Genomic DNA, 13,879 nt, shown 5'->3' with positions numbered 1-13,879 from the left:
GTTGTCTCTTCACTCGAGCAATCATTTCTTTTGTTGCTCAGAATTTTTCTTTCATGCATTTTCCAGTTCTATTATTACCTTCATGCAGTTGTATTCCTGTTTAGAAAGTCACTGCAGTTTTGGAATCCCCTGGCCTGGAGACTTCAGGCAGGTCAACCAGCCCCTGGTGGATCAAGTAAACCAGAGTCTGCTGACATTGCTGTGCTAGTCCCACCCCTACTCAGGGGAGAGTTGAGCATGGGCCCCTGTCTCAGGCCCAACTTACACTTGAACTCTTTGGGATCTTCTGGCCTGGGAACTGCAAGCAGGTCAACTAACCATCTTTGGAGCAAGCAATCCAAAGTCCACTGACATTGCAGTGTGAGTCCTGCCTATACCCACCGGGAGAGGTAGTGTCTCAGGCCCACCTGCACACATCGGAAGACCCATTGGGGTATTGGACTCTCATGCACCCACCAGAAGAGAACCTGGGACCTGTATCCACCAGAAGAGGAGGAGAGCACACCTGCACCCACTGGAAGAAGGGATGGGAAGTCAACAATATAAGAACACATTCAACAACAGAAAAACCAATATGATGTCACCAGAGTCTAGGGACTCTAAAGCAGCAAGACCTGTACATCCCAACACAGATGAAGCTGAGGAGAACAACTTTAAAAACAATTTCATGGAGATGATAGAGGCCCTAAAAGAGGAAAAGAAAAAAACCCTTTAAAGAAATGAAAGAAAAAACAATTAAAAAATTCAAGAAATGAAGGAAAGAAAAACCAAGCATTGCAAGAAACAATTCAAAGAGTGCAAGGTTTGAAAACTGAAATAGAGACAAAGGGCGGGGGGGGGGGCGGAATGCTGGAATTAGAAAAGCTGGGTAAACGATCAGGAACTACAGATGCAAGCATAACCAAAAGAGTACAAAAGATGGAAGTGAGAGTCTCAGGCACTAAAGATACACTAGGAGAAATATATTCATTGACCAAAGAAAATCCTAAGTCCAACAAATCCCTAACATAAAATATACAGGAAATATGGGGCACCACCATGAAAAGACCAAATCTAAGAATAAGAGGTATAGAAGAAGGTAAAGAAACCCAACCCAAAAGTGCAGAAAACATATTCAACAAAATCATAGAAGAAAGTTTTCCCAACCTTAAGAAAGACATGCCAATGAAAGTACAAGAAGCTTACAGAACACCAAGAAGAGTGAACCACAAAAAATGTCCCCTCACCACATAATAATTAAAACACCAAACATACAGGATAAAGAAAGAATATTAAGAGCAGCAAAGGAAAAAGGCAAACCTATCAGAATTATGCCTGACTTCTCCATAGAAACACTAAAATCCAGGTGCTGGATAGGTATTCTACAAACACTAAGAAACCATGGATGCCAGCCCAGACTACTATTCCCAGCAAAGCTTTCAATCACTATAGATGGAAACAAGATATGCCATGACAAAACCAGATTTAAACAATGCATATCTACTAATCCAGCACTACGGAAAGTACCGAAAGAAAAACCCCAACCTAAGGAAGTTAACTACACACAATAATGTAGGCAATAAATAATTTCACTTTACCAAAAGAAAAAAGAAAAAGTGGGGTGAATCTACACACAATACCACCACCAACAACAAATCCAAAACAAAGAAGAATTAACACCCAATGGTCCTTAATTTCCCTCAATATTAATGGTCTTAACTCACCTATAAAAAGACACAGGCTAACAGAATGGATATGAAGATAGAATCCATCCTTCTGATGCATACAAGAAACACACCTCAACTTCAAAGACAGATGTTGCCTCAGAGTAAAGGGTTGGGAAAAGATTTTTCAGGCAAATGGACCCAAGAAACAAGCTGGTGTAGCTATACTAATATCTAACAAATTAGGCTTCAAACTAAAATCAATTAAAAGAGATGAAGAAGGTCATTTCATATTCATCACAGAAAAAACACATCAGGAGGAAGTCTCAACTCTGAACATCTATGCCCCAAATACAAAGGCATCCACATTCATAAAAGAAATATTACTAAAACTCAAATCACATATAAACCCTCACACAGTTATAGTGGGAGACTTTAATACTCCACTCTCACCACTAGACAGGACCACCAGACAGAAACTTAACAAAGAAACAGAATAACTAACAGAAGTTATGACCCAATTGGGTTTAACAAACATCTATAGAACATTCCATCCCAACACAAAAGAATATACCTTCTTCTCAGTGTCACATGGAACCTTTTCTAAAATTGACCACATACTTGGCAACATAACAAACCTCAACAGATACAAAAAAATGGGAATAACCTCCTGTATCTTATCAGACCACCATGCTTTAAAGTTAGAATTCAACAACAACACAAATTGCAGAAACCCTAAAAACTCATGGAAATTGAACAATGCACAATTGCACCATTCCTGGCTCAAGGAAGAAATAAAGAAACAAATTAAAGACTTCCTAGAATTCAAAGCAAATGAATACACAACATACCCAAACTTAGTACTTTGAAAGCAGTACTAAGGGGATAGTTCATAACGCTAAGTGCCCTCATGAAGAAACTGGAGAATAATCACACTAGAGAAATAACAGCAAAATTGAAAGCTCTAGAACAAAAGGAAGCAAACTCACCCTCGAAGAGTGGGAAATAATGAAATTGAGGCTGAAATCAATAAAGTAGAAACAAAGTAAACAATACAAAGAATCAATGAAACAAAAAGTTCGTTCTTCAAGAAAATCAAGATAGACAAACCTTTATCCAAACTAACCAAAAGGAAGAAGGAGAACATGCAAATTAATAAAATCAGAAATGAAAAGGGGGACATAACAACAGACACCGAGGAAATGCAGGGAATCTTCAGGTCATACTTTGTACTCCACAAAATTCAAAAATACAAAGAAAATAGACCATTTTCTGGATAGATATCACTTACCAAAATTAAATCAAGAACAGATAAGCTATTTAAACAGACCTATAACCCCTAAAGAAATAGAAGCAGTCCAATCAAAAAAGCCCAGGGCCAGGTGGTTTCAGTTCAGAATTCTACCAGAAATTCAAAGAAGAGCTAATACGAATACTCCTCAAATTGTTCCACATAATAGAAGCAGAAGGGTCATTGCCAAAATCTTTCTACAAGGCTAAAATTACCTTGGTCCCCAAGCCACACAAATATACAACTAAGAAAAAGAACTACAGACCAATATCCCTCTTGAACATTGATGAAAAACTACTCAATAAAATACTGGCAAATCAAATCCAAGAACACAATAGAGAGATCATCCACCATGATCAGGTAGGCTTCATCCCAGGGATACAGGGATGTTTCAATACATGAAAATCTATCAATGTAATCCACCATATAAACAAACTGAAAAAGAAAATCCACATGATCATCTCACTAGATGCCAAAAAATCCTTTGACAAAATCCAACACTCCTTCATAATAAAGGTCATGGAGAGATCAGGGGTAACGGGAACATACCTAAACATAATAAAAGCAATACACAGTAAGTCAACAGCCAACATCAAACTAAATGGAGAGAAACTCAAAACAATTCCTCTAAAACAAGGAACAAGACAAGGCTGTCCACTCTCTTCATATCTCCTCAATATTGTACTTGAAGTTATAGATAGAGCAATAAGATAACAAAAGGAGATCAAGGAGATACAAATTAGAAAGAAAGAAGTCAAACTTTCACTATTTGCAGATGATATGATAGTTTACATAAGTGACCCAAAAAACTCTACCAGAGAACTCCTACAGCTGATAAATGCCTTCAGCAAAGTGGCAGGATACAAGATTAACTCAAAGAAATCAGTAGTCCTACTATATACAGACGATAAATTGGCTAAGAAAGAAACCAGAGAAGCATCACCCTTTACAACATCCACAAACAACATAAAATATTTGGGGGAGCACTAATCAAACAAGTGAAAGACCTAACCAGTGGCTAGAATTTCAAATGGCTTCTCAGTTTTCATTTAGTATTTTGAAAGTTTTATATCTTGTATTCGAAGTTTTTATCCATGTTAAGTTGCTATTTTTCTTGAGACAAAGTCTTTTGTTGCCCAGGCTAGCCTCCAAGACAGACTGAATCCCTGAGTCCCCTGACTCCACCCACCAAGTGCCAGGATTCCAATCATCTCCCATCAAACCTGGCTTGAATTGTTCATACAAAGGAGTAGATATCAAGTTCACATCATACAGTTTTACTGGCACCACTTGTTAACGAAATTATCTTTTCCTCAAGTGTGTCTTTAGCACCTCAGTCAAAGTTCAGATGGTGTCACTGAGCGTGTTTATCTCTGAATCATCTCTTCTATTTGTTTTGGTCTTAATGTCTGGGTTTTTGGTCACTACCATGCTGGATTTTTGATACTGATATTATTACATAAGTAAAGTTGGTTATTACAATATCTCCATTATGTTCTTTGCTCAAGATTACTTTGTCTATGGAATCTGTTATACTTCCATTTGAATCTTAGGATTGATTCTTTCTAGTTCTATGAATATTATTGTTGGAATTTTGACAGCTATTGCATGGAATATGCAGAATACTTTCTCCTTCTCTCCCCCCCACCAGTGTGTGTGTGTGTCTGTGTGTATGTGTGTGTTTGTTTGTGTGTGTGTGTGTGTGTGTGTGTGTGTGTATCATTTCATCTAGATTTTCCAGTGTTTTGGAAGGCAAACTTTGAAGGACTTTGGAACTTGGAATGGAAAAACCATTGAGTGTTCAGAGCTTAATCAGCTGTTGTGATAACTTAGAAGATAATTCTGAGAGATGGAGGTCTGGTTTATGAAGTTTCAGGGGGAAGTTTAAGAGTCCCCAAAAGACTCTACCAAAGCTCTTTGTGTGGTATTTTGTGTATGGTCAGCTGATCACAAATTTGGAAATCTTTCTTTAGGGTCAGCACATATAAACTATGGTCCAAGGCAGAAACAAAGATGCATCTCCTGCCTGCAGCCAAACTTAGTATTATGCAAAAATCATCCCTCTGGTTTCAAATGATGCTGGTTTCAAAGGCATGAAGGTGTGTCTTGGAGAGCAGGTGAGACTTGGCACTGTAAGAGGCCTGGGTGAAGGTGTAGCCTCAGTGGCAATAGACAGCCATGATTGAAGGGGTCATGGAGAGAAGTGGAGGCTAGCACCATGTGTCAGGATCAGAGTATCTGAGGAGATCCCACGAGAGGTCACTGGTGAAAGTGAAGTCCAGTAGCTGCAAGAGATTCCAGTATCCAGGAAGTGCCAGTAGCATGGGATAACGATCTGGAACAGCAGAAGCTATGAAGTGGAACAGCCTGATTGTAAAAGCAAGACAATAAGCATCACTCCTCCATGACCTCTGCATCAGCCCCTGGTTCCAGGCTCCTGTCCTGCTGGCATCCATGCCATAATTCCCTTCAATGATTACTGTGATGTGGACATGGATGTTAAACCCTTAGCCTCCCCACATTGCGTATGGTCATGGTGTTTCATCACAATAGAAATTCTAAGACACTAAGCTTTCAAAACATTCCCCAGTGATCATCTGGACTTAAGCATGATCTGTTAATACACCTGCTTTCTCTGCAATTATATTGCATCTTCTGTCTTCCTTTGGCTAGTTTGCCAAAGGGCTTGTCAAACTTGTTCATCCTTTCAAAGAGCCAAATCTTGTCTCATTGATCCCTTTTATTGTTCTTTCCATTTCCATTTCACTAAATCTAGCTCAGTTCTTTGTTATTTCTTCTACTAGCTTTGGAACTGCTTTGTGGAATTTAACAGATATCTACAGAAATAGCTGCAGAATGCACATTCTGTGTATCCAACTGAATTCCTCCAAAATAAATCATAAAGCAAGTCTTAATAATGCAAGCATATTAAAACAACTTCTTATATTCTGTTGGATAGTTGTTGAATAAAACTGCAAATCAGCAAAGAAAAGATTGAATAAAACATTTTTTAACAATTATGGGATGATTAAATAATTCAAGAGAGAAATTTGAAAATTCATACAATCAAATGAAAATTGCAGCACAACATATTAGACTCTGTAGAATACAATGATAGTTGTTTTAAGAGAGGAGTTTAGAACTATAAATATCTACATTGAATAATCAGTGATATCTCATATAAGTAACCTAATAATATATTTCAATATCTTCCTATTATTTCTTGCATGTTTGACCCTAACATTCATGAGGCAGAATTCGTGTATTAACAGTGAAGTAAGAGCAAGAGGTTGTGTCTCAACAACTCAGATAACTCACTATGTCAGACAGAACAGGTTGTTCTGCTGTTTGCTTTTCATAGAAAGCATTAGAAAGCTACCATCCAAAAAGACCCATTTTCTTCAATTGCTCTTCTAGTTACTGGAATGTCAGGACAACAAGATAAAAGTAACTTTCTCACATTCTTTAAGCAACAGAAAAGTCTAAGGTAGCTTCAGGAGGCTTAAGGAGGAAGTGTGGCAAGACAGAGTGTCATGGAGAGATAAGCCCTTCTCTCCGGAATCTTCAGTATCTTTTTGTTCTAGAATGAGCACTATCTTCCTCTCTGTGTAGAATAATTACTAGAGAAATTGACAGGATTAATGAAGTCTTTCATGAAGAAAAAGTGGCTAATGTAAGCTTTTTAGTTGTGTGGTGTCGTTGGTGTGCCTGAAAGACAATAAAACAATCTAAAATAAGGGTAGTTTTATTGGGATAATTGAAGAGGTTGTCATATAGAAAAATAGAGTTTTCAGGAACATAGCAGGGTTGAAATTTTAAAGTAATGTCATTGCTATTAGAAAAGCACTTCTGTGAAATTCCGATGAGTCAGTGATTGATAATAGTTAAAAATCTATATATAGTGTGTGCTGTGGAAAAGGAAGTACAGTGGTAAGATATTAGGCCAGTCTTTTCTCACAAATTTGCATGCCTGAAAGCTAACCTGGTTATGAAATCTGAAGTTGATTTACTTGAAATACCACTGAAATGACAAGGCAGTGGTGACAAGGAGAGAGGTATATATTCCAGAGCTGAGAAGCCACACACAGGCTCATATACCTCCTGCCCACTTCTTCCTTCAGAAACACAAGTAAGTGCTTCCAGCCACTGCTGCTAAAATGTATGAATTTCATTTGAGGATAACAATGGTGTGGTTCATTTGATGTGTATATGATATTTTGCCTGATTGTATGGTTCTTAATCTGCCAAAGAAAAGTTAAATGCTTCCTTCACTTAATTTGTTATTTATCTAAATAATTTATTTCTAAGTAAACATACATATTCTCCCAAGCATATAGGGATTATGTCTAGCAACTACAACATGTTAAAGGAAAAGTTGGAAGGTGCATTTAGACAGCTAACTGGATGCTAGCTACAGAAATCTATATCTTGAAATTCATTACAAAACCTTCCCACCCAAACCAAGCACAATTGGTGAAGAAGGAAAGAAAAAAGAATTTTCTGTTAGCTCTTTGAAAAAGTCTTAAAGACAATGTTTCCATGACTTCTAATTAGGAGATTAACATTTGTACATTGTAGAAGACTTGAAAAATGATAATAAACTTATTAGTCAGAATCTTATAATACAGATATGTCATTTCCTTTAAGACATGTTCATTACAGAGTGATGGCCCCTTTAGTGAAGTCATTTAACTTTGTGCTGACTTCATGCTACTCTAGGGATTTAAGGTCACCATGCATTTGTTTGCTGAAGCAACTACGAAATTCACACTTGAGCTCTACTGGCAGCTCAGAGAAACAGAGAAGAACATCTTCTGCTCCCCAACCAGTATCATGGCAGCATTAGCAATGCTGGAACTTGGAGCCAAAGGAAACACTAAACAACAAATTGAGAAGGTAGGCGTAAGCTTCATTTTGTTGACCAGTTTGAACTTGCCTCTCCATCACTCAAGCCAGAGGCTTGAGACAAAGAACACTATGTTGAGTAGGCATTTCCATGACTTTGAGAACAGAACGATGGGAGGGACACACCCTTCCCAAACATGCTCCAGATGCTTTCTGGACTGCCTTAGGGTGCTAGGCTAGGATGATTGCCTTCAAGTGCCCAACAACTAAAAGTGAACATAAACTGTGGCTCAACTCTGAGGGATGTGAGTTGAGGTGTTCTCTGGGTGATGAGCTAATGAGTATCTATTGACATGACTGGTGAATCAACTTTTGATGTTTCTTACAAATTCTTGCGCTAAAGTTTAGAGAATTTTTTTCTAATTTTTTTATTTGTTTTGGTCTGTTTTTGTTTTATTGGACTTAGACAGAACTTTAAGCAAAATTTTTGTGTCCCATTTGCTGTCTCTTCCAGGTTCTTCAATTCAATGGAGCCACAAAGAAGACAACAGAAAAATCTACAGACTGTCATGTGAGTCCAGGGCACCTCATGCTGAGAAGAACTTCAGATTACTAACATAATATAAAGTGAACCTTTACATTTATAATTTAAATATTATAATTGTTAGACCCCAGGAAAACTCAGGCCTCTGGGGTCTCAGCCCAGGACCGTGGTCACTCCAATCACCAGGCAGATTCAAAAGCTTGATGCAAACAGCATGAGGCTTTATTGTTGTTTAACGAGCTAACTCCATGTTAGCTCGGGTCTTTCACCCACCTGCCATGGTGGATGGCCAGCAAAGACAGCTCAAACAGGCTGCAGAGAGGTCTTGTAGGGCAGCGTAAGGGGAGTGTCTAGGGGTATGCACAGGCTCAGGATCGTTGTGCTTCCAGGCTTGGAGGGCTTGTCCTGTGTTGATTGGTCAACTGGTTGTTAGGGCCCATAGGCCCTCCCAGGGTGGTTGCTATGCTCTGCGAGTCAGTGCTGTGCACTTGTCCGTAAAGCACACCCAGAGTTGTAAAGCATAGCACCACCAGCTAACTTCTGATTGGTTCCTTGCCACAAGGCAGGCACCTAACCTCTAGTGACCAAGACAAGGTCATAAAAGCAGGTGTTACTGTCATGGCTGTCGAAAGGGGCAGGCATCTGACCTTAGTGACTAAGACAAGGTCAGACAAATATGTGTTCAGCTGTTATGGCTGCCGAAATGGGGAGCTGGTCCCTTCAATAATTTAAAGTGAACACTTCACACTTTGAAAATCAATCTGTAAGGGAATTTCCAAACAGAAGAGATGAGGACATAGAGTAGTATTGCATTTCTTTCTCATAGTTATTATGTTCATGAGTTTGCTTTATGCACAGAAGAAAGTCAACACTGGATCTAGATAAGATGGCCTAGCTTCTGCTCTAGCTCTGCCCTCACAGATGGAGAACATGAGCAAAGCATAGATAACCTGAATCCCTGGGACTACATTCTAGTAAAGTGGTATTAAAAAGGAATATGACTCAACATATACAAGCATGAAGATATCTGGCCTGCTATACATAAGAAAGCATAATGAATGTTTTCTATTGTTATTGTAAGATAACAGTCATTGTCATTATCACAATAATGTTACTAAAACAATTTTATTTTAATTTAACAGATTAAGAGAAATATACACACATTCAAGTTCATCTTGGAAAATGATTGTTATCACATCTATATGGATTTAGAGCCTTAACCCTGCTAATCTCTTAGCTGGAAAAGAGAGGAGTCCTGATTCAAAGTTGCTTGAATTGCAAACTTGGCTCTGTAGCATCTCTTTAAAGAGGTCATTAAATTCTCTGAACCTCTTTGTATTAATCTAGATTATACTCAGACTTAGATTACTGACATATAGTCCAGTCCTTAAATGATTAGTGGGCATGTATAATCTTACATGCCAAGAATGTCCACCATGAGACAACTTAAGCCAAGACAGCCTAAAAGCACTGCATAGTTAGTTCAAAAGGCAGCAGATTGGAATGTGCTAAAGAAAGAAGAAAGGCATTTCTGGAAGAAGTTGAATGCAAAGTGGGAATATTTAAAATAAAATATAACAGCTATTACAGAACATTCAAAAAGTTGTCTTTGAGATTACAGGTGTTTGGGTATTTATTTTGAGTTTAGTGTTTACATTACCAAAAGGATTCAATGAATACTCTTTTTGACATTGAAGGATGAAAAATCAGAAAGTGTCCATCACCAATTTCAACAGCTTATGACTCAGGTAAACAAACCCAATGATGCTTATGACCTGAAGTCTGCCAACAGTATCTATGGAGCAAAGGATTTCCCATTTCTCCAGGTAAGCTGCACCTGGGCTTGCATTCCTTTAATCTGTATCCTAGGTCCTATATGTCTGAATGGCCATATGTAAGAGTCAAGCCAGGAAGATTCAGAGAAGCAACATTTGCACAGGGAGCATAAGTTCTATAATCACATTTCTAACCCACTGGATTGTCCAACATCCTAGTGATATATGTGTCAAGCATAGGCTCAGGAACAGTCCCATAAGAGAGAATGTAGGTCAGCCAAGTTTGTTATGAAATATTAGTAATAAGCCAGCACAGGAATTATGGAGGGGAATTGATGGCAAATAGAGGGTTTCTGGAATGGGAAGGCTTGGAGAAATTCTGGGAAGAATTCCATATATATCATGGAATACAGCATTTCCTGTATTGAAAGTGTAATCAATTGAGAAGTGCAATGGTTGATTGCTCAGGAGCAAATATGCTCTCTTGGTGCAATTTACTATTAAATTCGCAAGTCATGGCCTCTCTTCCACCTGCCTTTTGCTGTACGGTATTGACTTTAGTGACATCCTTATACCAGCCTTCACTATGTTCTCATTGCCTACATAGTATCACCTAAGTAAAAGAAGCTCCATGTTCATAGTATAGCAGCAGATTGCAGTGTCATCATAAATAATAAAATTTAAATAATGTTTAAATTGTTCTTAATTCTTTTTTAATTCTTTTACATTTCAAAGGAATTTTTGGAAGACATTAGGCAGTTTTACAAAGCCAATGTGGAATCACTTGATTTTGTACATGCTGCAGAAGAAAGCCAAAAGAAGATTAATTCCTGGGTGGAAAGCCAAACAAATGGTATTGTATGGGAGGGTCACTGGAGAAAGTACCAGAGATGATGGGATGGGTCTCCATAAATACAAAGTGAGCCAGGAGGAAGCATGGAGAAGTTAGCAGAAAGCCTGTCGGTGGGAACAGGTGAATCATTTACATTTAGCTTAGTTAGTGGTATTTTTGAGAATTTGAAGTCGCCTCCTAAATGTGTTTTGATATCGTATCTGTTTCTTTACATCACAGCCAATTCTGGAAAGCTAAGAGAAAAATTTAGAAAAAGTACCTTTCTCTTTTGCCAGGGAGGAAAACAAGGTACTTCTTGTCATCTTAGAACATGTCTCTACCCAGACCTCCTGAAAGGATTTATCACAGTCTTCGTCATCTAGAGCAGAGATCTCAACAAAGCTTCCACTCTGTAGACACCTATCCCATATCTCACTCTCTTGATAGGCCAAGCCTGCAGTAGTCCAACATGAAAGTGAACAGGAGGACTCACCTAGAGTAGTGTTTGACTTTATCGGGAATGTGCTTCAGATGATAAAGTTCTCCTCATTTGTTAAAAGAACAAGCAGGCCTTGGGTATTGAAGGAAAAAACAAAAAGGAACTTACAGAGCAAGGAAGGAACAGAGATAAGTTGATAGAGTAGATCAAAACAGCTTGTCAGTCTTCACTGAGTTAGCCATAATCACCCAGACAGAAAACCTAAATGCCTTTCCTATGACAAGAACTGGATGTCCATCCCTACTAGCTCATAAAGCACTGTGAGAAAGGCTGTCTTATGAATAAGTCAAGGAGTCCTTCAGTTAATGACTTGGGTGAACAAGTGATAAGTGATCAGTGGAGAATTCTTATAGAGCACCCTTCAGACAAGCTCCTTCTACTTTGATGTTAGACATTTTGTTCTTTCCCTGGCAGGCAAAATCAAAGACTTGTTTCCTCATGGGAGCCTAAGCAGTAACACTATATTGGTTCTAGTGAATGCAGTGTATTTCAAAGGACAATGGGATCACAAATTTGATGAAAAGCATACTGTAGAAGAAAAATTTTGGCTGAACAAGGTATTGATGGCAGTTTATTTATATAATGTCATATAGTGATATGTGGATAATTCAATTTCAATATAAGTGATGCTGTGGAAAGTACAAAATAAAATATGTCATATGTTTATTCTTATAAGTTTATTTCACCAGGGACAATTAAAGAGACTTTGGATATCACAGAATTTCAGGATTATCTCTTCAAAGGATATTGATGTGTTTGGGTAGCTCAACAACATTATCTATGCTGCCTTGTATCTCCCTTGATGTGTGTTTGACACATTGACTTTGTTACAGAATTCTAGTAAACCTGTCCAGATGATGAAACAAAGAAGCAACTTTAACATTAACTTACTGGAGGATGTGCAGGCCAAGATTGTGGAAATACCATACAAAGGCAAAGAACTAAGCATGTTTATCCTACTACCAGATGAAATCGATGGTCTGAATAAGGTAAAGCTAGTGTCTCCTACTCTTCCTTCTGTTGCCTAATTTCTTCCTAAGCTATCAAATTTAAACAAGACAGTAATGAAAAAAAACTAAACTTGACAATAGTTAAAATTTTTAGAGGCGATATGGTGTTTCATCCTGTATTACAAGTATTCTGCACACAACCTGAAATACACTGGAGGCTTGCCTAATTAGTAATTAAGTAGAGCTATATACATTAAATATCAACTTCATGCCAATAGTAAGGAACAATTCAAATTTGGTTGAAAGAAAAAAATCACAATGTATAAAATGTTTATAGATATTTTGAATAAAAAAGTAAAACCTAGAGCATTATATAATAACTATAGAATGTAATGATGTTAGGAAACCATAAAGAAATACCTATTAAAAGTAACAGGTGACTGGCAGAATAAATAATAATGTGTATAATTTATTCTGTACAAAATAATGATTCTGATTCTGAATATTGGTAATAATAATATCTAATTTCGGAAGTAATCTAAATAAATAATATCTATACTGAATCATCAGTATTACAAAATACAGCACTTGTAATATTTATTGCTAAAGGTTTCCCTCTAGTTCTTTGCCCATGTGAGTAACAGGATTTTAGTTAATCATGGCAATTTCTTTTCTTCTATTTTTATAGCTTGAAGATAAGCTTACTGCTGATAAGTTAATAGAGTGGGCAAGCCCACAGAATATGTACAAGGTAGAGTTGTATTTATCATTACCTCGATTCAAAGTGGAAGAGAAGTATGACCTCACAGCTCCATTGGAACACATGGGGATGGTGGATGCCTTCAATCCACAGAAGGCTGACTTCTCAGGCATGAGTGGCAGTCAAGGTCTCTCTGTGACTAAAGTTTTACACAAGTCCTTTGTTGAGGTGACTGAAGAGGGGACAGAAGCTGCAGCTGCCACAGGGGTAGAAGTCTCTTTAACATCAGCATTAAGAAATGAAGTTATTACTTGTGATCACCCTTACCTATTCTTCATCAAGCACAGGAAGTTCAACACCATCTTCTTCCTTGGCAGAATGGTTTGCCCTTAAGTGCTTTTGCTTTTCCATGCTCCTGGGATGTTAACAGAGGTGCTATAGTTAACTGGGGCCAGGAAACAACAGTTTCTCTTGATTCATTTTTCTTTCCCATCTCAGAATCATCACTAAAAATGTAGTGTTGAAGCAGAAAATCTCTACTTTTTGCTTTCTATACCCCCATGTAAACCTAGTTTCTCCATATAAACATTCTCTTGCAAAAAAAAAAAAGTTCAATAAAAGGGTGAGGGGATATTTTCATATGGTTTCTTTTAATCTAACATCTATTTGTAACCTGCTTTAAATGAGCTAAAGTAAATCACACATTTGTTTTAAACTGATTAATACAAACACCTACATTTCTTTGACTTTAGGAGATATCTGGGGTGCTTCATATATTTCTAATTTTTATGATTTTATAA

General features: G+C 37.7%; 1 protein-coding gene across 2 annotated transcripts; it reads left to right on the top strand.

Moving 5' to 3' along the window:
* Positions 1–7,668: 7,668 nt before the first annotated feature.
* Positions 7,669–13,472, top strand: LOC100751936 (serpin B4). Of its 2 annotated transcripts, none has more exons than XM_035444829.1 (7): positions 7,669–7,830; positions 8,294–8,350; positions 10,021–10,149; positions 10,834–10,951; positions 11,844–11,986; positions 12,326–12,418; positions 13,068–13,472. In XM_035444829.1, the coding sequence occupies exons 1-7, from the start codon at positions 7,669–7,671 to the stop codon at positions 13,470–13,472; spliced, it is 1,107 nt and encodes a 368-aa protein (XP_035300720.1). The 2 variants fall into 2 exon arrangements, with proteins under 2 accessions (XP_035300720.1, XP_035300719.1); XM_035444828.1 differs by having other exon boundaries at positions 12,263–12,418.
* The last annotated feature ends 407 nt before the right edge of the window (positions 13,473–13,879 follow it).

This window comes from Cricetulus griseus, chromosome 5 (genome assembly GCF_003668045.3).
Source record: "Cricetulus griseus strain 17A/GY chromosome 5, alternate assembly CriGri-PICRH-1.0, whole genome shotgun sequence".
Classification (NCBI taxonomy): Eukaryota; Metazoa; Chordata; class Mammalia; order Rodentia; family Cricetidae; genus Cricetulus; species Cricetulus griseus.
Note: the sequence above shows the minus strand (reverse complement) of the source record. Positions and strands in the feature narration are given on the sequence as shown.

Excerpts from the sequence above, each read along its gene's own strand:
- LOC100751936 (XM_035444828.1), top strand. The coding sequence starts at position 7,669 with ATGCATTTGTTTGCTGAAGCAACTACGAAATTCACACTTGAGCTCTAC. Across the intron at positions 7,831-8,293 it reads CTAAACAACAAATTGAGAAG|GTTCTTCAATTCAATGGAGC; the intron begins GTAGGCGTAAGC and ends TGTCTCTTCCAG. Across the intron at positions 11,987-12,262 it reads AAAAATTTTGGCTGAACAAG|AATTCTAGTAAACCTGTCCA; the intron begins GTATTGATGGCA and ends ACTTTGTTACAG.